At 43.7% G+C, this 22,951-nt stretch overlaps 1 protein-coding gene across 1 annotated transcript in view; it reads right to left on the bottom strand.

The window, feature by feature from the left end:
- PLCL2 (phospholipase C like 2) overlaps positions 1–22,951 on the bottom strand; it is a 166,840-nt gene that overhangs the window by 44,325 nt on the left and 99,564 nt on the right. The window contains exons 2-3 of the mRNA XM_059664046.1: positions 18,791–21,277; positions 15,806–16,009 (exon numbers count right to left, since the gene is read on the bottom strand). Coding sequence (XP_059520029.1) covers positions 15,806–16,009; positions 18,791–21,277 — 2,691 coding nt within the window. The remainder of the gene's footprint in view (positions 1–15,805; positions 16,010–18,790; positions 21,278–22,951) is intronic.

Below are 22,951 nucleotides of genomic sequence, written 5' to 3'. Positions count from 1 at the left end.
TTTCACAGAGCAAATTCCAACTTTAATTAAACAGCAATTTCTGAGGTGAATCACCATGAAAAGATAAAGACATTATGCTAATTATATGCAGAGTAATATGACTCTCTCCTGTTCTCACCCAAATAACCATTTGGATTCAGTATAAAAGTCATAAAAATAAACAGAACCACGTAGTCAGCTTCTTACCCTCCACCAGCTGCACTGGCCCTCAGTGCTTGTGGATGGACTGAAAGTTTACACGTATGGGTGCTTCTGAGAGGCACTTCCAGTGTCAGCCACTAGAAGTCCTTAGCAACACACCGTTGTTAGGCTGGAGGAGAGGAGAAAGGAGCAAAGAAGAGAGAAAACACCACCAAGAGGAAATTGGGGGTGGGAGAGAGCACCAGGTGGGGGAATAAAAGAAAAAACAAGTGACAAAATCAGAGGCAGAACTTAGAATGCACCATGGACTTATCCAAAGATAAATTTTAAGTCAGATAAGGAATGTTTATATCCTGCAGACAACTGAACAAGCTATCAGGCCATGACCAAACCCTTATTCACTCACATTTCTAGATTAATTGAATTTAGCATAACTAGACGTCTCCATATGTTCCCAAATATATTTAAACAGACTAGGGGCTGGAGCAGCTCCATTCTGTGCACCATAACTGGAGGGAAAGAGAAAAGGGCTCTGGAAAAAACAGGGGTTCCTGTTACCAAAAGATTACTCATAAAGTCAGTGCACAGGCTTAAAGTATTCATCCTCCTGTAAATTGTTGGCAAGGTGTTAAAACTTCTGAACAGTGTTAGTTTCACCAAGTACACAGAATTTCAAAAGGCCGAATGGAATTGTGGTTGATCTTGTACTATTTCTGGTCCTGTACAATACAATATTCAGAGAAAACAAAAATTACTGAAAATTGAAAAACAAAACAGAATCCAAACTACCCTTCAAAGGAACTCCAATGCAATTCTAGAACTATCCAGAACAACGATATCATATTCCTACCAGCTCCTGTACAGGTCCCCATATCATGTTGTGCTTTTCTGTGTGGGGAGCATGAAGACAGTAATTACAATAACCCTGTTATTTCTCCATTTTATGACCAACCTCATAGGATCAGCCGTCTCCTTAGGGAAGCACGGGGGGTGCCACGTGTCACTTTCTACATGGTTACTGCGGGAGGCCTTACCCGACTCCCCTACACTCAACAGGTGACTTCATAGCGCGTGATGAGTTGTGCTCCATGGTTACCTGATAGATGTGGACACACACACACCCATCCTCTCTGGGGCCTTTGGCCATGTCGGCCTCCTAACGTTGTAAAATGCTTCTCTGCTTTTCTAAACTGTAACGACGATATGCTTACATCACATCTCATACCATCCCAGGTGGCACCTGTGCTCACATTTCTCTCTGGTGATGAGTAGGGAGGGATAAGTGAGAGACTCAACTACTTGGAAAGGAACTTTCAACGGGGCCTTTGTGCAGCCAGCCACTCACTCCTGCCTCCAGCAAATGCCTGGGAAGAGGGAAGAAGGGCCAGGGCACGCTGTGACTCTCAGATCTTAGAAGATTTGAAGATAATGAGTGCAGAGGCTACATGAAGGTGAGGTTGGAGCCTGCAAATACTGTGAGTTCCAAAGAACTGATAAGAATGGCTGAAAACCTGGCATGAGTCATCCCTGCAGGAAGAAAGGGGAACTTGAACTTGTTACTCCCAATTATTCAGTGAGCAAGCTACTTCTGGAAAGTAGATCAGAAACTTCAGGATGTTATACTTACTCTTCCAAGTCACCAAGGACCATTTAGAGTTCTGACATGCTCGTATAAAACGATTATTACTAAATTAATTGGATTTCAAAAGATGCAATTTGAATTAAACATAGTACCTCTTTTATTACTGTGTATTTATATCAAGCCTTTTCTCCAAGGGGATCAAGGTGATTTAGAAACTCCTAATTAACAGAAGGTAATTCAATCACAGTGTTACTGTAAGGTATCATTAGCTTCTCTCAGGTCTGTGATAACTAAGTATAGATGTTAGGTAAAAGAGAAAAGCAATTTGAGATTTTTCAGTAATGAAAAGTAACACTTTTAAGCACAACGAAGTGTCCACAGTATTCCAGGGATGACAGAGCTGGAGGACAAGAGTGCACAGGCCGGCCACTACAGTATTTACAGGATAAGCCCAGGCATTGTTCCCAGCGTTGACCACATAACTCACGTGTTCCTCTGTCTTCCCGTTTCAGAGTAGCGAGCTTAGCACAGTGGTGTGAAACCACCTTCTGCTTTTCACTTTGTAACTTTAAACGTGCCTTTATGGAAGGGAGTGACCATGCTCCCCACACGGCAAGGCTGCTGCTGCGAAGTCTGGAGTGATGTTAAAATGTACGCACATAAAGGTCTTAAAGCTTCAAGAGCTACAGGTTTCTAGATTTTGAAAAGCAATAATGATTAGGGTTCAGGGTTAGGGGGTAAAAAGTAATAATGACATGACAGTGATACCATTTATTGAGACTTTGTTATGTTCTAGACCAGTGGTTCTCAACCTTCTGGCCCTTTAAATACAGTTCCTCATGTTGTGACCCAACCATAAAATTATTTTTGTTGCTACTTCATAACTGTAATGTTGCTACTGTTATGAATCGTAATGTAAGTATCTGATATGCAGGATGGTTTTAGGCAACCCCTGTGAAAGGGTCGTTCGGCCACCAAAGGGGTCACGACCCACAGGTTGAGAACCGCTGTTCTAGACTATTTACGTACTCTCATACCTTCTGAGGTGATGATACTATGCCAGTCCTTCAGATAAAGAAATGGATTTGCCCACAGTCGCAGAGTAAGTACCAGAGCAAGGACTTGCTTGTGACCAAGGCTCAAATTCTTTGCTAGCACCACCCGCTGAACGTCCCACTCACCTACTTCCTAGGGCAGTGATTTTCAACTGGTGTGCCCCAAGAATATTTACAACATGCAGCAACTGGCTATTTGGTCAGGGGCACTGACCTCTTTTCTCTTAGGTTGTCAAATAAAAAAAATGACAACAGCCAACACAACAATAGCCGTCCAGCGTGAATGAATCGAAATTATGCCTATTTTTTTGTCAGACTGGTAAGGAACGTATTTTGTGTGTGCTGCAGAATTTTGACAATTACTTTACATGTGCCATGAGAGGAGAAAGGTTGAGCATCACTGTCCTAGGGTACAGGCAGGTCCCTCCTTCATCCCCCAACTTCTAGTCAGAGTGTCTTTGTATGAGAACAATCTTGTACACATGGATTCACACGCCATGCACACCTGCCCGGATGGATGGTCTGTGTGAATGCACAACGGAATTTACTGACACGGGCCGCAAAACACACCAAGGCATGGCTTCTGTTGGGTGCCAAGTGCCCTGGGAGTCAGCTCAGGATGGCCCATGAGATGAAGAGAAGGATTTCTCAAGGCGAGGCTGGAGCTGGCAGATGCTGTGCGGCTCAAGGTTTCTTCCTCCGGGAGCACAGGAGTGTGGCGCGGTTCACTCAGCAGGGCCAGTTTAGAGTCAGAGATGGGGCGGGTACAACGATTGAGAGAAGGTCACTGTCTGGCACTCCAGGACTTCTCTGCTCAACCCAGCCGGAGCCCGTGCCCACCTATTAGCTCACATGACCACCGGGTTATGAGCATGATTTAGAAATCATAAAACGCTGCACATCTGTGAGGGACGTTCCCATCTCCTGGTGGCTGCACTGAATCTGGCTCCTCTCCTGGCCAGGTGAACAAGCAGGAGCCTCACCCTCCTCCTCCTCTCCCCTCTGTTCCTCAACTTGCTCTGCTCCTTACTAGCACATCTCCATCTTTAGGAAATCACAGGGCAAAGGATTCCCTGGTGAAGGGTAGGGAGACGTGGAGGGCAGAGGGAAATGATCTGGGGACCTGGGACCCTCATGCCTGCCCTTCCTCCCACCTGTTCTAAGCCCAGCCCCCTCTGCCTCTGCCCCCATGCTCCCCACGGGTGTCTGGAGGTGTCCACGAATCTCAGGTGACCTCCTCTTCCTAGACTGGCAAGGCGACCACTCAGTGCCTGAGGACAGGAGTGTGACCATCTAGGCTAAGACTCCACAAGCCACCTCCTCACCAGCCCCCAAACCTAACCCTTCCAAGGGCTATTTGTGATGACACAAACCAGTCCCGTTCAGGGACCTGTAGGCACCCTGGGACACAGATATATGGTAGAAAGAACACCTGATACCAGCAGTGGAGATCAAGGTCACTTTCACTCATTCATTCACACATGTATTCTGAGTGCCTGCTCTGTGGTGAGAGCCCAGTGGTGCCCAGGACACACACTGTCCCTGCCGTCCTAGAGCTCAGATCTGGGGGAGCGGGAGAGAGGTACCTCACTGAAAGGAATCAAGCCAATGAATGTATAGCTACAAGTTGCAGTGAGCGTAAGAAGGAAATAAACAGCATGAGGAGGAGCAGGGTGTGGGAATAATCCACAGAGGGGCCTCAGAGCAGCTTCTCCAACCCCTGGTGGGAGAGGGCCTCACAGGTTTTGTCTCTGCCTCCAGCACCCTTTCTAACCCCTCCCCTCAGAAGACAGCTTTAAATAGAATGTGGTTAGCATGGCCTGGATGCTATGATCTGAGAGAAAGCCCCCTCCCCCCTGTGAGGGAGGGTGAAAGGAAACTAGAGGTTTTTAGAGACGACACAGAGCCTCCACCCAATTCCCCTTTCTCCACCCAACCCTTACCCTCCCCTAACAAGAAATGCTTGACGGAGAAAAGGAGCCCCACTCAAACCTGTTTTTTGGGCTCATGTTTTAATGCCTTCTTACCAAGCGTGATTATGCATCTCACTAAATACGAGTGAAGTTAGTTACAAACGGTATTGCATTGTAACACAACTCTGCCGACACAGCATGCTCGCCTCGGGAACACGGTCAGAAACCAGAGCAACCTTTCATCTTCATGCCTTCCTCTTCTGGTTCCGGCCTGCAGTGTCTTCAGGCTCCTGGCCCTCAAAATGCTAACAAGGAGTATGACTACTTTGGGGGCTCACTGCCTTCCCCAGGCCTGGAGTATTCAAGTGCTTACAGCACTCTCCTCCCACCGAGCTAACAGGTAGTCTGATGTTCTTATGGATCAAAATTCAACATGCACTGAGTACGTAATTTTAGGGGGAAAATATTTAAAATCAACTGAAGCTGGCAAAAGCAAAGCAGTGCATTGAATGAACTACCTTAAGGCCCGTTTCTCCTGACCCTTTGTGTGGGGCTGGCAAACTTCTGCGAAGGAGCAGACAGCACATATTTTAGGCTTAGTTTCTGCTGCAACTGCTCAGCTCTGCCATTGCAGCAGGGAAGTGGTCACAGAATATGAAGTGGGTGAAACTTTGTTTAGTCGACACTGAGGTTTGGCTTTCACAGACTCACAAGAAAGATAGGGCTCAGTTTTAGGAAACCAATGAAAAAGTATGACGTCCCATCCCAGTTACATTTAGCTAAATACTCAAATAGCCATTTGTACTAACAGGGATTGGTTTTTGTTCTGCTTTTGGCACAGATAACTGATTTAAAAGTTAAAATTATTTTGTGTCCCATAACGACATAAATGAGGGTCTAACTCCACCTGAGCACTCTCCAATATAGAATGGTAATGATTACAAACTAGAATGATCAACACTGTTTTCAAAATCTAATTATCAATCAAAACTGAATTACATATTTTTATAAGTAGATTTTTATAAGTAGATAAAGGATCTCACATTTAAAATCTCCATATAAAAATCTGTAACATTTAGCCCTAATAACCTAATACTAAATCTAGTAGGAAATAAATATTTTAAACTACTTAACATGTGATTTTTAAGTTAACTGATAATTAAGCTTGTAGAGTAAAATCTTAACACATCATATTGTCCACCCACTCGGTTTACTGTGAGAGTAATTTTTTATGGTTAAGAATTTAAAATGCCCTAATTAAGTTAGAAAATACTTTAAAACCATTATTAAGTGTTATTGTTATTTCTGATAAATTCATGTGGTAGTAAAATTGGATTTCTGGTATTAAAGGTGGTTATTATAGTGGGGTGAGTGGCATTAATTATGTCACAGCAGCCTCGGGAAGGGGGGGGGATATAAGTGATGAGAATGAAAAACAGTAGCTGTTAAAATAGAAAACCAAGGGACAGTTCCTGCAGCCCCCACAGGGGGAAGGCACCACCCAGGCAGGAGCTGATTAAAGGTTTGGTGAGGTTGAGGGTGAGCCTTTCCATCTATGTGACAACAAGAAACAAGGAACCTGCGGGCAGTGAATTTTTTCAATCTTATGAACGTGAGGCCAAATGTAACATATCAACAAAATAGGCTTCAAAGCTTACACTGCACCAAATGTTATTTATAGGACTATGCCTAGCTGCGGAGAAAAATCACTGCCTCGTTACTCAATAGGCTGTGGCAAAACACCTTTACAATTTCTTTCCCCAGTTTATGACTAGGAACATAACAGAGAGGAAAAAAAGATCAGAAATGAGTACAGCCTACTGCTCTTGAAAAAATGCCAGAAGGTAGCTCAAGTGCCTATAATTACATTTTCTCAAAAACAATTCTGAAATATATGATTTTTCATATAAACTGGTTATTTCAATAGCTTTATTTTATGAAGGTAATTCCATCCAAATGATCCTATTTCCTAGTGAGTTGTCTTCTAAAATGTGATTGTACATCCAAAGAGTATGTATCCATGAAAACAGAAGAGCTCAACATTGCATTTACAAAATGATCTATTTATATACCATCACTAACAATTCTGTACATCTATCTAATGTAATTTCAATCTTTTCAATACAACTTCAAACTGGACTTGCAAACTGGTGAATTTCTAAATGGAAAAGCATATGCCATTCTAAACCGCACAAGAATGGGTGGCAATAAATCAAGTTAAGTCCTAGCCAGTTTGGCTCAGTGGATAGGGCATTTCCCCGAAGACTGAAAGGTCCCGGGTTCAATTCTGATCAAGGGCATGAACCTTGGTTGCAGGTTCCCCAGCCCTGGTCAGGGTGTGTGCAGGAGGCAACCGATTGATGTGTCTCTCTCACACAGATGTTTCTCTCTGCCTCTCCCTCTCCCTTCCACTGTCTCTACAAAAAATAAAAATAAAAATAAAAATAATGAAAAAAAGTATACTCAAGTGAGGATTAACAACAAAAAATAAAATGAAAGAAAGAAGGGAAGGAAGGAAGGAAGGAAGGAAGGAAGGAAGGAAGGAAGGAAGGAAGGAAGGAAGGAAGGAAGGAAAGAAAAGAAGGAAAGAAAAAGAAAGGAAGAAAGAAAGTTGATCTGTGATGTGGGTCTTGCATGTATAAAGTCAGGGAATGATGTAGAGAACATCAAGATCCTGAACAAAAAAGTTACATTATCACTGCAATGTACATGCTTTCTAAACTCTAACTCGAATATGAGCAACAATGGAACAGGATGAAATAATAAACAATTTATCCTTTTAATGAATCTTTAACAAAAAATACTTCTGAAAAGAAACTCACATGTGTGATTCGTACTGGCTACCTGTAGCCAGCACTTTAAAGCCAGCACAGTTAAAGTAAGCACTCAGGCAAATTATCTCCATTTAACTAGCTGGAGAGCATTCGGAACCACAGACGGAGCCAGACACCAGGGCAAACAGCAGGCTCAGAGGGCAAAGCAGCCACCTTTGCAGGTGGAATGCAGAAACACCATAGGCTTCGCATCCCCAAGTCCCCATCTGGGCAGAAGTGGCCACCTTTAGGGAAACTAAGTTAAACAGTGAAGGTACATTACTGATGGGGTGTTTCCAGAGAGTACCTGGGCTCCAAAGTGGAGCCCTGTCGTGGCGGGTTCCAAAGCTTTATCCCAGTCTCTGCAAGCTCACAGCGATGGAGATAAATACAATGATTTCTCCTTCAAAGTAGCCACCACATGCTGGCACAGCCCCCTCTGTGCCAACCCGCACACAGGAACAAGGAGACACTTAGCTCTCCCCTGGGCCCCAGGTGCGAGGGAGCCAGAGGGCTGGCACAAACGGTGGAGAAGCCGGCTGCATGTATTAGTGAGCTAAGAAATGCATGGTCCAGGTCAGCTCGTCTTCATTTTGGGGAATCTGAAAGGATTTGGAACTTGGGCTGCATCAACACATACAAGTTATCACACCCTGAGAGCCAATTAGGCTCTTTGTGTCTCTGATCATCGCTTTTCTGTTTGAAATGGATTTCCACAAAGGAGGACAATCACATCCACAAAATAAGATGTAGAGATGATTGCACTCTGCAGACACTACAGAAATGATTTCAACCATTGACGCGAAACAATTCTGGATGCTATCTAAACTTTTTATTTTTAAAAGGCGGTATAGCATTAATAGTGTTTGAAGCATGTTTTGAGAGCAAATAAAAAAATTCTGATTCTGGAAATTATGAATTGCTAGAGGAATACATGCATGAGGTTCATGTCCTTAAAGTTATTCCCATGCGCCCCCCCCACCCCCCGCTTTTTTCCTTTCTTGGCAATTATTAGGCTTAACATACATTCTTCATCTATCCAAACCCACTGAAGGGAAGCCGCTGTTCCAAAAAGCTTCAAGAATATTACTCACCTACCTAACAACAGTCAAGGTACTCTGCCTCTATTTGTTTGGATGATCACCCTTTAGCTGGTCTAGTTCTGAAAGTTGTCACATTGTACCTCTAACTCTACCTCCTGGCTCCCCTCTGAGACATCCAGGTCTTTCTCTAGGGGAGCGGTTCTCAACCTGTGGGTCGCGACCCCTTTGGGGGTCGAATGACCCTTTCACAGGGGTCGCCTAAGACCATCGGAAAACACATATATAATTACATTACGATTCATAACAGTAGCAAAATTACAGTTATGAAGTAGCAACGAAAATAATTTTATGGTTGGGGGTCACCACAACATGAGAAAATGTATTAAAGGGTTGCAGCATTAGGAAGGTTGAGAACCACTGCTCTAGGGGGAATTTCGGGAAGCTTGTCTTTACCACAATCCACAGGACAAATGCAGAGGGGAGGGGATGCTGTACTCTGGTGGCCACAGCAGTAACAAAGGTGTATGGGGATCGTGTAAAGCTATTTTCCCACATATGTTGCCATAGTTTAGAAATCATTTTGCCCTGGGGGCTTTCCACCTATTCAAACAGCGAGTTTCAGAGCCTGGGTCAGGAGCAGCTACCTTATAAAAACAAAGACACTTCTCAGATTTAAAGGTCAAATTAGATTTTCATTCAGGTTCCCACCAAAACGACAGGCGTGCAAGTGAGGCTCCGTCAAGGAGAAACTACTTTCTAAATTATTTTAACATATCAAACACCAACTGTGGAGCTTCGTCCTCTCTGGTGGGCAAAACAGCCCCTGCAGCTACCAAGGCTGCACCCCAGGTTGGCAGCTCTGGGACAGAAGGAGGAAGGAGCAGGGCAGGAAAAGGGGGGGCACCTCTGGCATCCTGAGTAGTTGGAGATGGAGCTAGGAACTTCCCCACCACATGGACAAACTCAAGGTGAAAGGGGAGTGAGAGGTGAGGACACAGACAGGAGACAGACAGACAGACAGACGTCTGCACTTGTTCCCCTCCAGGCACCCAGAGGCTGCTTTGCAGAGGAGCAGAGGGAAAGAAAGTCTGAGAGACTGAGCATTTTCCCTGAAGAGCATTTAGAGTCCAAAGTGGATATTGTAAATTAATGCCACAGATCAAGTTTACCAAACTAAATGAAAATTTAGGAATACCCATCTCCCCCTAAGAGAGACAGAAAAGCTACATTTCCTTTGCCATCTTAGTTAACTGTGAATTCTGAACTCGAACTCAGCCACACAGACCTAAGGTGATGAGAAGCTGAATTAGGATGATGGCCACAGAATGGAGAGGCAGCCAGCTCTGCCTCGTCCGCTCAATTAAAGTTTATTTATTCAACGTTTAACAGGGACAAGAAGTTAGTGAGTAAACTAGGATGAGGAAGCTAAGCGCTTCCTCACAGTTATGAAAAGCCGCCAGAGCATATGGTGACTGACCAAAAAAACTATAGAAAATAGAGAAAGTACAGAATTTGAAAGGTGTGTATGGTCCCTTTTTTTCATTTTCTCTAGGGGTCCTTGACAGACAGAAGAACTTAGCAAACAACTCAAGGAAGTACCTTTAGCCACTGCAGAAACAAAAACAAAATGCTTGCAGTCAAGAAGAGAATATGTCAAAAATAAACTTTGAAGGAATTATACAAGAGCAAATCCAATATGGAATTTGGTGGGAACACAGGAAGCGACTCCTCTGCTCTTACAGAGGAAGAAAAAAGGTTACAGCTCTGCAATGATCTTATTTTATCAAAGATGCAATACTGTTCTTTTGCTTAACGCATAGGTTCAGAAAGAAGTTCCCTAACTTTTCTGGAGCTTTAGGTTTCAGACATATTTTATACATATTTCCTACCAGATACAGGGAAATAAAATGTTTTAAAAACAAGCAAGCTTGCTCAATCCCATTAAAAAGCAATAGCAAAGCTCTAAACAGAAAAGTAAAACAATGGAGACCCCAACGAACACTTGGCCCCAAACCACGTGGCCTTGGTTGAAATGAAGTCCACCACAAGCTGAAGTGATGCCACCAGGAGGCGCCCACTCCTCATTTACCAACAGCAGCACCTCGTTATGTCCCGGCTTACTTAGAAAAGTTAAATCAGACTTCATATGACAGATGGCACCATGGCTTGCTTAATACCATTTGTCATCTCTTGTCTGAAGACAACACTGGACAACGTGCTGATCTCCACTGAGGTTTTCATCTCTGTCCTCCCAGAGATCTTGGAACTGGGTATCAAATTTAATGTGTAAAACAGCTCTATGATGACATCTCTTTCCAGAGGATCGCTAGCCCTAGGTGCTCCTTTTTCCCCCAATTGTTCATAGCTTAGTATTGACACGTGCACTTTGTGCATGTGTGTGTCTCTGTGTGTGTGTGTGTGTGTGTGTGTGTGTGTGTGTGTTCCTCATTGGTTTCCATGGAGACATGTACACCTAGAAATCTGGATCAGAGACAAAGTCTTATAATCACCACCATGTGCTCACCCTGAAGGACTATCTTCCAAAAGTTCCCCCATCTCCCGCATCTGATTCCTGAGAGGCGGCCTACTACGTCTGATCTGATGATACACGCGATGCTATCATCACATTCCTTTAGGCATTCCTTTCCCTTTCCATAGGCCTGGCAGCTGTTCTGGAGCGGCTCCGCTGCATGGTTTTGATGACTCCAGAGAAACTGCTTTTGTTTTTTGTTTGTTTCTTTCTTTCCACCGGAAAATAATTTTTACTGAGACCCCACCAGCTTCACAATCTGTTCTTGCCATCAGGCTCCTCCTTCTTTGTCGTCAGTCTTTCCTAAGTGGTCCCCTGAATGTTCTCTTCTCCACTTGTCTGGAAGCAGTCATGGCCAAACTTGGAGGTGCTCTACCCCTTTAAAAAGCAATAGCTGGAATAAGACTGAGCTATAAAAAAAGGGGGGGATGGGGGATGTATCCTGCAATAGAGGGAAGAGCAGAATCCCAAAGGCTGTAGCTTAATTCGGTGAAAGGGGAGGTCTAGCCAGTGACACTTCTATTTGAAAGGAGAGGTCCAGCCAGTGACGCTTCTATTTTGAAACGTCATGCCCTCTCTCCCCCCTTTTTAGCTCAGTCTTATTCCAGAGCATAATATTCTGCCTGGCCTTTTATTTTATAGTTACAAAGTTGGGAAAGTTGATACCTCCAATTAAAAGAAGCTTTAATGTCAGGTTCTGAGGCAGGAGAGCGATAAGAGGCGTCACAAAGGAGATGGAGAGCAATAGTAATCGTATGACAGATCATCTCTGGTTTGGTCCAGATGGGCAGACTCCATCAATTATGATGTGTGATTTATTTATCCACTGTATTAAGCAAGACAAAACACACGAAACCACACCGACAACATAAAGCAGAGTGTTCCTGATGTTGTATGCCGACTACCAACAAGTCTGTGTAAGAAGAAATCTTTCATTTCGCATATTTGATTGAAAAAACCTTGCTTCTCTTTAAGGAATATGTAAAGTTATGAGTTAGAAGGGACAGTAACTTATATAAAAAACATCCACAGAGAGCAAATAACATCCTCTTAGACAAAGCATCTTGCTCCTTTTGACACTAAAAAAGTACTGTTCTCTATTGGATAAATAGATCCCCCAGAGAACAAACAAAGGAACTGCAATCATAGGAACGAGTTCATGTATAATCTCTGAACAGATGGCGGCTGCCCGGGAGTCCACCGCTGTGCAGAGGCACACCCAGGCTGCCGTAACAGAGGTGGGCATCATTTTCTTTTCCCCCTTCTCGCCTTTTCCCTCCCTACAACTGCAGCTTCAATTTAATTATAATCACTAAAGCATATTCCATAAAAATTATAGCAAATCAAGAAACAACCATTTTTCCTTTTAAAAACACCTTACGGAGATACGAATACAACATGAGCTCTACCCTCTTAACAAATTTTCAGTGTACAACACGGAATGGCTTTGTCACCTGCCTTCCTGATCTAGGTCCCAGGCCCAAACCTCACCACTTCCAGGACCAAAAAGATATCACAAATAGGGTAAAACCACCGTTGGGGCAGTTGTGAAGATCTGTTTGTTGATGGCAATCACAGGAGCCATTAGAACAATCGAGGGGCCACAGGAATGGTGAACTTACAGCTAATGATCTACATAGAGACACTTTAAGAGCTAGAGGGAGCGTTATTAATAATTACACTGGAACAGCAGGTGTTTCGACAGGGTCATCTCAGGGAAATTGGGATGTGGCACTCTATGCCTGGGCATTCTTTCTAGTCTCCACAGGGGCTTACACGTTGGCGTTTCCATCATCAATTCCTTCTCCGCAGTCTCTTTTCTCACAGACACTGGCGTATTCCCCACATACTAGCTTATTAGTAAGAGTTTAGACTCTGAACAGTCATCACAACCTCGAGAGCATTAGCACACATCTGTACCCCGAGGAGACACCAGGCCGTCCTCACCGGCGGCGAGGCTTCAGCGTGCAGATGGCAGGGACAGGAGCTCTGCAGGGGATTTCCTACGCTGCCCTCACTTCTCATCTGCAGTCTCCTAATTACAGATGGGCAGTCAACAGAATGAAGTAAGATCTTATTTCTAAGGTTAATTTTGGGTTAAGTTCAACACAACATTACAAAAATAAAGAGCTACAGTTAACGTTACAGGCTGTGCCAGACCATAGTACATTTCCCATCAATATTTAACCATTGTCACAAGGTGAGAGACCATTAAGTCACTAAAAAAGGACTGCAAAATATTGCAAGAGTTATAATACTGCTGTAGGAAAATTCCAATTTTTAAAGTTCAAATCACAATAATTTGAATTCATTGTAAATATTTTATAGCTTAATTTATCAGAAGGAATGAAAAACAGAGCTAATCGATAAAGTTAGGGGCACTAGGCAGCACAGCTATTTCAATCAGAGATCACATAAGAATCATTTAACAATTTAAGAAATTAAACAAGCTAATGCCTTCTGTCTTATCACTTCTACAACAATGCTCACTGTTGACATTATATGCACATAAGAGTTACCTAATAAGTGTTATCAACTACCAGTCCAGGGAGAGGAACCAAGGAACACAGACCGATTCCTGTGCCCAATACTGTGGTGGGTGCCCTACGGAGGCAATAACAGGGTAGACTGAACAAGGGTTAGTACTCAGGCCTGAAAACCTAGCCATGGCCACCCTCCTGCTCTGGATTGGCACTCTGCCCCGGACCAGGTCCTGGGTACTGACCCTTTTCCAGTCTACCCTGTTATCACCTGCATAGGGCAGCCCCCACCCCACTCACAGGAAGCTCTCAGGAAGGCTCCCATGAAGAAATGTCACTGTGTGACTGCCACAGCAAACAGTGACACGCCTAGCGGGTAAGTCATGTCAGATTTGGGGCAGTGAACCACGTCTGTAAAATGTCTAGTGGCTTAAGATTAAAAAGCATTTACAAATAAAACTTAAAGAGTTGGGAACTAACTAGGTAGCCTGGGTCACAGCATGAAAGAACTCTCCAATTTTTTCCACATTTACCTCTTTTCCCTATATCCACCCCCACACCCCCCCACCTCACAAACAGGAATCTCAGCATAAGCTTCCTGTGTTGATTTCACTCCCAGCTGTCTCCACTACCTTCCAGTAGACTGGACGTTCCCTGAGGAAAGGGGCCAGCACGTTGCTCCCCCAATGTTTACCAGGTACATGCCCCTGGCCTGCCTTCCGCTGCAGGCTGGCTGACTCTCCGGAGTTTGCCTGCAGTGTCCAGTGTTCAGTCCTTTATAACTCTTACACGACCATGAACTCTAAGCTGGAAATGGCAGGGATAAAAGCATCTGCTACAAAGTGTGGCCATTGTGTAAGAAAAAGATCAAATACCACTTCTTTAAAGGTATGAAATGATGAGCTATTTAAAACATTCCATTCTTCTGACTTTTACTTCCAAGAAGTGAAGAAAATCAAGAACAAAAGTTCTTTGGAAATTTTGTGTTGGGATATAGTACCCCATGGTCAAGTCAATTTGTGAAATAGGGCATACTATGTCCATCACCCTCTCGGGAATGCACTGTGCCAGCAAATAAAAGGCCCTGAGAAGCCCTGCAATAAAGGCATCTGATTAATTTGTTCAAACCAGTATTTCCCCAAATTGTTTCACCATGGAACCTTTGCTCCCATGTGACATTTACTAAGATCCTAAGAAACCAAGGTTCCTCAGAACATACTGTGGGAAACGCTGACCTAAGTGTTTTTTTTCTTTCCCTTAACTTGTACAAATCCCTCTGAATTGCAGCTTTCAGATCAATTTACAAAACACTTAAAACTATTTTTGTTGAAGTATATGATAGCAACTTTGTTTGGTTCTGACCGAGGCAGGCTACATGGGAAGAAGCCTCATGCTTTGTGGGCTTAGCTTGTGCATTCAGTGAGGAGGAGAGGAGGCCTCCTGCCCCTGAGCACCCTGAACAGCAAAAGGTGACAGCCTGGTCCACCTGGGCGGGAGGGTCCAACACCAACCTTAACCTTGACAGGCTGGAGAGCAGCTGCCAGCACTCATAAGTTTGGAGAGCTTCAACTACCTGGTGAGCTTAAAATGGGTGTAGTTCACCCACTAAGTTCTCCCTTTGAGTTACGTTAAGTCAAAAAGTACAATATGAGCAGGATGTGACTAAGAAAATGCCAGATTCACCGTAAGAGCAAATCTGTAATATTTCAGGTCTCCCGAGGACATCGCATTAATGTTCCGCTGATTACAGATTATACGTGTCTCAGAGCACCTGCTGTGCGAAAGAAAACCATGACACCGGACAGCGCTTGTGACGGAAGCACCTGCCCAGAGGGCATTTACAATGTACTTTTTTTAAGCATTAAATTTCTCACCTTTACCAGTTTGAAAAACGAAAACAAAACAAAATGAGTGAATCCACGGCTGGTTGCAGAGGAAGATAAAAAATACTCTTTACTATATGTATGTGGAAAATAGTATATCCTTTAGAAATCTACTCAGATATAGTTATTACAAAACCATCTATTATCAAATCCAACTGAGGCAAAAGTCTCTGAACCCTGCTTTCTAAAACAACACCAAAAGACTAAACTCCTTCCAATCCCGCAGGTCAGAGAATAGTTTTTCCAGCACAGGTCAATGCAGCATGAAATAGGAGAGGACACCTTAGCAAGAGCTCTTAAGTATCTGGAGTATGACCTTAAGACACCCTCTCAAGCAGGCTACGTAAAAGTACAAAACGACTCACTGTGTCATAAGTTGTTACTATCTTCTTCAGAACCTCAGGCACAATCCCCTGCAACTCCATCGTGGGGTACTGCTCGTTGAGATTCAGGACCACCAGGGGTGTGTTATCCGGCCCCAGAAAGCGGGGGGACACGGCCACCATGCACTGCATGAGATTGGCCACGGAGGAGAGGCCACACAGCTCCTTGAAGGACACCACTGCATTCTGTTAAGCAGAAAGGAAGGAGGCACTTTGTAATTAATCAGCGGTTTGAATTTCTCATGGATATTATATTCAGTACACTTGATTATACTTGAAGTGCCTAGTATGACAGTTGTTAGCAATGCCATGACGGAGTTGGCTATTGATTATTTTATCCTGGGAAAACTGGCTGTTTTCCAAAGTAAATACAGTTACAGATATTTATAATACCAATTTATCAAAATTACAGAAACTGCAAACAAGTTAAATTCTTCCCAAGGGCAAAGCCTCTTTTCTGATCAAAGTTCAGAGCAGTGCTGAGGCTGATATGCAATTATGAGGGAACAAAAAGAACGGTGTCTGCATTCAAAAAAGGTACACATTAAGAAAAAAATACCAGGCTTAAAATAAGTATCAAGTGTGCCAGCCACTCAAGAAGGAAAGGAATATTTGTGAGGCAGGAGCTTGAATCTCTCTCACCTGTTTCTACTTGCTGGTTCCAAACCTACAGGAACTTGGAGGATGCTGCAGTTCTTGTGAGGTCTGCCCAGCGGGAGACCTTGGTTACCCATGGCCTTCCCTGCTTAGTGCCTCCAGGGACCTCAATGCTTCTCCCGCCTGCCCCCTCTCTTTTTCCTACTCATCAGAGACATGCCATTAAATACCCATTGCAGAAAGCCCTTCAACACTGTCCAATGCCCTGAGTTGGCAAGTTGGCAGTCTCTGGGCACTTACCCAGTACAAGGCGATAGCAGGCGTGTTTGCTACAAATCACCTCACTTACTCCTCTCAACAAGCCATGCTGTGGATGAGGAAACAGCCTCCGCTATAGCCTCTCTGTTATTTGTCTAAAGCCACACAGCTGGTAAGTGAAGGAGTCAAGATTTTACTTGAAATCTGTTGATTTTAATCAGTGTTCTATAAAAGCAGGTCAACTCTAACCAAAGTGAGCCAGGCTACTGGGCCCTGACCTGGGCTGAGCATGGCGGCCAGTGGGGAGGGATCCGGGCCTGCCAACCCCTGTGCCTTCCTCTCTCTAATTCTCCGGTTCTTAGAAATGAGTGGCACACTTTAGTTTTTTCTTTTAAAAATGTTTTAAAACATTTTCTTCTACTAATATTGCTTTAAACATGGACATCACACCATAGGTCATCTGGCTCAAAAGCACTTCAGTGCTGACTGCTTACAGCAATAAATCACAACTGTCATGTCTGAGTGGAGTCTCTGCATAACTCTCACCTCCGTTTACTTTCTTCACAGCTCTTGCTGTGTTGGCAGTTGTCTTGCTTGTTTATTCACCTGCGTACAGTCCGGGTCCATTTCCCTTCCTGGCCCACCCCCAGCTAAAGCCATCTGTGCTCACTGCGCATCCTCCTGGCCTAGGCTGCTGCGTGCGGTGTTCACTGCACATCACCTCCACCTGCTCTGTCGGGCCCAGAGCAGACACAGGTTCTGGAAAGAGGATGCCCAAGCTCCGCCAGGTCCCCACATGCACGACAGCAGCCTTCCGAGGGGCAGGGGAGAAGGTAGCTTGCTCAGAGCTCAGACTTTACCAAGACATCCTCACCCTCAGAAACAGGGGAAAACCCTTCACATTGCTGGTATGCTTTTACTTTGAAAGAAAGAGAATAAAATTTCTCTATTGAGGGAAGGTCTCTTTATTAATGAAGTATCCATAGAATTGGTAGAAGAGTGAAATATATTGAATTTTCTGAGTTAGATTTTACTTGCTGATGGCATTCTTCTTAAAATAGTTATATACAGGGTAGGGCAAAAGTAGGTTTGCAGTTGTTTGGATGGCAAATAATACAACAATGAATAAATAATAATACAAGAAGAAACTGTGTTTCATGTACTCACAGCTGTACACCGACTTTTGCCCCACCCTGTATACACACACACACACACACACACACACACGTAATCAGCTAATATATTATATATGTTTATTAAATAAACACACGCTGAGCAGCTGTCATGCTCACAGCACTTTTCACCCTGGGACCGGTCAGGGCTGGTATCCCTGTGAGGTGCCCTCACTGCCCACTTCTGTGTTACTCATGGGTCCTAGTCTACTGCTAGACATGTGGACGATCCTTAATTATATACATCATTCCTGATTGCTTTTAGCCATTATATAATTCAGTGGCAATCATTAGACTTGTAATTGATATACACACCACATGCCTTTTACTTAGACAATTAAATAGCTGTCCTCTACAATCAAGAGGAGGCTCAAAAGGCAAGCACATTGGCTTAGTTAAGTGCTTGCTATTTCCCTCACAGAACAGCTCCATAAAAAAGAACTGGAACACATCCCCTTTATTATAATAGGTCATCAACTTGTGTCTCAGCTAAGGAATAGCCAGAAAAAACAGAGATTCCCGTGTACACTACCAGAAAAATGTGGGGCACTGTTAAGCATTCATTAAAAGAAACTAAGATGTGGAGTGTGAGACAACAAGGAGACTGGCTCTATACAACATCCCCCAATGTGGAGGAAACATACCTACCATCTCCCAGATTCCAATCAGGAATGATGTATCAACAAGGAGACTGGCTGATTTGAACATGTTATCAACATTCTCAATACCAACTATGGTTTTAAAAGTCTAAACGATAAAAAAAAAATGAGACTAGTGATAAAAATTCTAATAAGCAACTGGAATGTACAAATAATTTAAAATCAAGTATACTATGGTAAAAACAACAACAACAAAAAACAGCCCTCCAATATATCCATGAACTACATGCATGCACTAAGAAGGAAAACCATTGGGTAAACACTGAAACACAAGAACATACCTGCATGTTCTCTCTCAGATCTGTGGCATCCCGTATAGGGGGCTGGGCATTCTTGAATACCTCGTCTACAGTTTTAATCCACAGTGTTCTCAAAGATGCATATTCCCTGGATTTCTTCCCTTTTCTCACAGAAAGGCCCCTTTTATGAGGTTTCCCTCCTCCTCTTCGGTTAGTAATGGCCACGTGGACAAACAAAGAGGCGTGTGCTAGGACCTCTCCAGTCAGTGACTGCAGGGGGACGTGGCGGTAGCCAGTCTGTAAACATTCAAAGGGAATCGTGTACTGGCCGATAAACTCATCCCCGATGTAGTCATCATCTAGTACCACAAAGCGCACCATGGCCAGTTCCGGGAGGTTGATTTGAAATTCAAAGCTTTCATCGAAAATGGGAGTGTCTCCATTCTGGTGCACTGTTTTTGTCCTTTGTTCTGCACAGTCGGCAGGGATTCCATGAATTTCCACATAGACATAAGGATCCACCACATCACCTTTGGCACCTGACCCTTTGGGTTTGGGAAAGTTCTGCCCGCTGATGATTTTGATGTGAAGAAGCTGAGGTGAGACTCCTGGGACAGAGTCTTTTGTGTTGGCGCTGAAGAAGGAGACTTCCTCCCTCATGATGGCTGGCCGAAGGACATAGCCACAGTTCCCATTCTGACTAAACCAGCCGATGTTCAGATCCATCATCAGTCCCGGGGTCTGAAAGTTCATGGCTACGATCTGACAGCCACATTTCCAAAAATCTTGAGGGTTCATGTTGCTAGAGTCAATCCTCATGGGGCTGGGAAAAACCCGCGCGAGAAAACGCTTGTTGTAGTTCACAAAGTCCCCTGGATTCTCGTTGGCGTACTTGCTGGCGAGCACTTCGTTAAAGGAACAGACCTCCCAGTACTTCTGAACCTGAAAGGACACCTGGAATTCTTTGAACTGGACTGACTTACAGATGCTCACCAGCTCGGACAGTTCTTTGCAGAGCTGAAACCGCTTCGCAGGCACACTGTTGGGTTGCTCCGCGTTCTCTTTTCCCATCCTCTGAGACATTTCTGCTCCTTCGTCTTCATCAGTCACGTCTCCTTCCATTCCAGAGCAGCTGGAGGACAGCTTCTTTGCTTTTATTAATATCTTCCCTTTCAGGACATCTGGGGATGGTAGGTATGTTTCCTCCACATTGGGGGATGTTGTATAGAGCTTGTCTCCCAAAATTTTCTTCATGTGCTGGACCATCACCTTCTGCTGCTTAATGGAACAGTGGTTTTCTAAACACAGGATGAGCGGGTACTCTGAAGCGAAGAATGCATACTTGTTAATAATGTCAATGACACTGCGGAAGACTATCTGAGAGGTCATGGTGTGGCCCGTGTAGATGACAGGCTCGTTGTCTGGCCCATCCCACACATCTAATTCAACACTCCGGCAACCCATTTTAAGAGCTCGAATGTACCCTGTGATATCAGAGGGGCCTCGGAACTGATCCTCTATTAGGTATGTATTATGAGATGAGTTTATAAAATAATGAGACAAAGGTTGCTTCATATCCTGGCAGACCTTCTTATGTTCCGGGTCAAATATATAACAGTCGGGTGACATAAGGTAGTTAGTGAACCCGTCTATGGAGAGCCAGCCCTTTTCCTGGCCCTCTTTGGATGGCTCATATTTGTGAATAATTTCAAGGCTTATTTCCTCATCTATGTGTGCCACACCCTGCTCTGCCTCAAGAAACATCATAAGGTCCTTGGTATCGAGGAATTCTTTATTGCTTGAAAACTGAACTAAAAGGAAATAGATTTCGGGTCTAGTACAAAGCTCGTGGAAAACCTCAACAAATTCTTCCCTTGTAACTTCAGGACCAGCTGCGTCCTTGGATTTGTGCAATTCTTTGAACTTAAGCTCAATTTTGCTGGTTTTTAAGCCAGGATTGAGGTTTCTGATACACTGCACCGCATTACACAGAGTTATGTGTCCAAGGTTATCTACATCAATTTCACTAAACATTTGTGAAACCCAGGAAGTCCTCATGTTGTCTTGGCTACTTTCTAACATATCAAGTGTATGTTTTCCATAAGAAATTAGGTACCGCAGTCCCGTAACCCAGATGTTCGCAACATCTGCAGAGTTGGCAACCAAATCAAGTGACTCGTAATTCTCGCCATATATGACAGAAAACGCACAATCTTCAGATATCTGGTCAGAAATGCCATTGCTGCGGAATATGTCTGTGTTCTTTCCTGTTCTCACTTCCTTGATGGATTTAATATCAATCTTGGCTTTCTCAGAATCCTTCTTTGATGGTTCCCACCTCAGGCTCTGCATGTCGGCATCCAATAAAAAATACCTATGGTAAATTCTAGAGTTGGAGCGAACCTTTTTGAGCTCCGAACCCTCAACCATTGAGTTGATACAATCACTCGCACTGCTGATCTTCTTCTCTGTTGGCATGCTGCTGAATGAGACGGTCTTTTTCCGTTCTCTTTTCTGTTTTGTGCCATCCTAGGAGAAAAAGAAATAGTGTATCAGAATAACAAACATAGGCTTCTATGTTCAAGACTAGGAATATTTAATTGTCTTGAGAAAAAAAATCATACTATTAGGATTTCCTATCCTATGTCCTATGATGAATGATACTCATTGACTTCTAAAGCTTAGAAGTAGTCTTGGCATTTCAGCTGAACACAAACAGGGAAGAAATCATTATTGAACAACTGCAATTCATGGGTACCAAGAAACACAATTTCAGTAACATCCAATAAAACCTTTGTATAGAGAGCTGGCTACATAATTAGCAGGCCTCAGGGAAAAATGAAAATGCAGGACTGCTTGTTCAAAAATTATTAACAATTCAAGAAGGTAAGAGAAGAACAACAAGCCATGTGCAGGGCCCTTCCGAATGGGGGGCCTGCATTTGCACAGGTGAGACACCCAGGAAGCAGCCTGCTTGTACATACATTTCCTACACATATGTTTCTCAAAGGGTTGTCACTAGACCACTCGCCTCAGAACTACCTGGATAAAATGCAGATTCCCACGCTCATGGTACCAGATCTCTAGGGGGCAGTGCCCAGGAATTTGCATTTTAGGCAACAGTCTTGGTGATGGGGATGTACACTAAATTTTGAAAACCACTTCCTGACCACTTTGACTCACTACAATGTCTGAGCTATTTCTGGAAACTATACAGAACAAATGACCAAAAGCAGCTCAGTAGAAGCCATGTAGTAATAACTAAGTAGACACTGGGGTTCCAGCAGAAATCCCTGGCCCTCCTGAATCTCATATTAGATTATTCCTGGTCCTAAATATGTCGATAGATACGGTGTTACTGCTGCAGGTTTGTTAAATCTGAGTAGAATGTCTCGATTACAAGTGCAGTGGGAGGTGCCTCTAAAATTCCAGAGTTGATTTAATAAAACTGATTACCACGAACCAAGCTAATGCTCAGAATGTGTCACCTAAGTATTTCCAATATTAACGGATTATTAACACTACCAAGTGAAAAATTACAGGCAGCATCTATTTCTAAAGAAGTTTACAACACTAGTAACACCATCCTCAACTTCCCTACACAATGGGACAGGTGCCCACCTTAGGAGTGGACACCACATCTATGTGTGGATGAAAGTCCTTTCATGTAGGGCAGTGGTTCTCAACCTTCTGGTCCTTTAAATACAGTTCCTCATGTTGTGACCCAACCATAAAATTATTTTCGTTGCTTCTTCATAACTGTAATGTTGCTACTTTTATGAATTGTAATGTAAATATCTGATATACAGGATGGTCTTAGGCGACCCCTGTGAAAGGGTCGTTCGACCGCCAAAGGGGTCGCGACCCACAGGTTGAGAACCACTGATGTAAGGATACCTTTATTATCTATAATAATAAAATCGTAATATGCTAATTAGACTGGACAGCCGAACGACCTTCTGGATGAAGCTGGGGCTGCGAGAGCTGAGGCAAGCTGCCGCGGCTGTGAGGGCCGAGCTCCTTGATGGATTTCGTGCATCGGGCCTCTAGTTTAAAACATAATTGCTCAAATGACCTCACAACAACTTTCGCAGTTTGTTGTTATTGTTAATCCTCACTCTAGGGTATTTTTTCCATTGATATTTAGAAAGAGTGGAAGGGAGGGAGGGCGGGGGAGGAAAGGAGAGAGAGGAAGAGGGAGAG

Source organism: Myotis daubentonii, chromosome 14 (genome assembly GCF_963259705.1).
Source record: "Myotis daubentonii chromosome 14, mMyoDau2.1, whole genome shotgun sequence".
In the NCBI taxonomy this organism is placed as follows: Eukaryota; Metazoa; Chordata; class Mammalia; order Chiroptera; family Vespertilionidae; genus Myotis; species Myotis daubentonii.
This window is presented reverse-complemented; position numbering and strand designations above follow the sequence as displayed.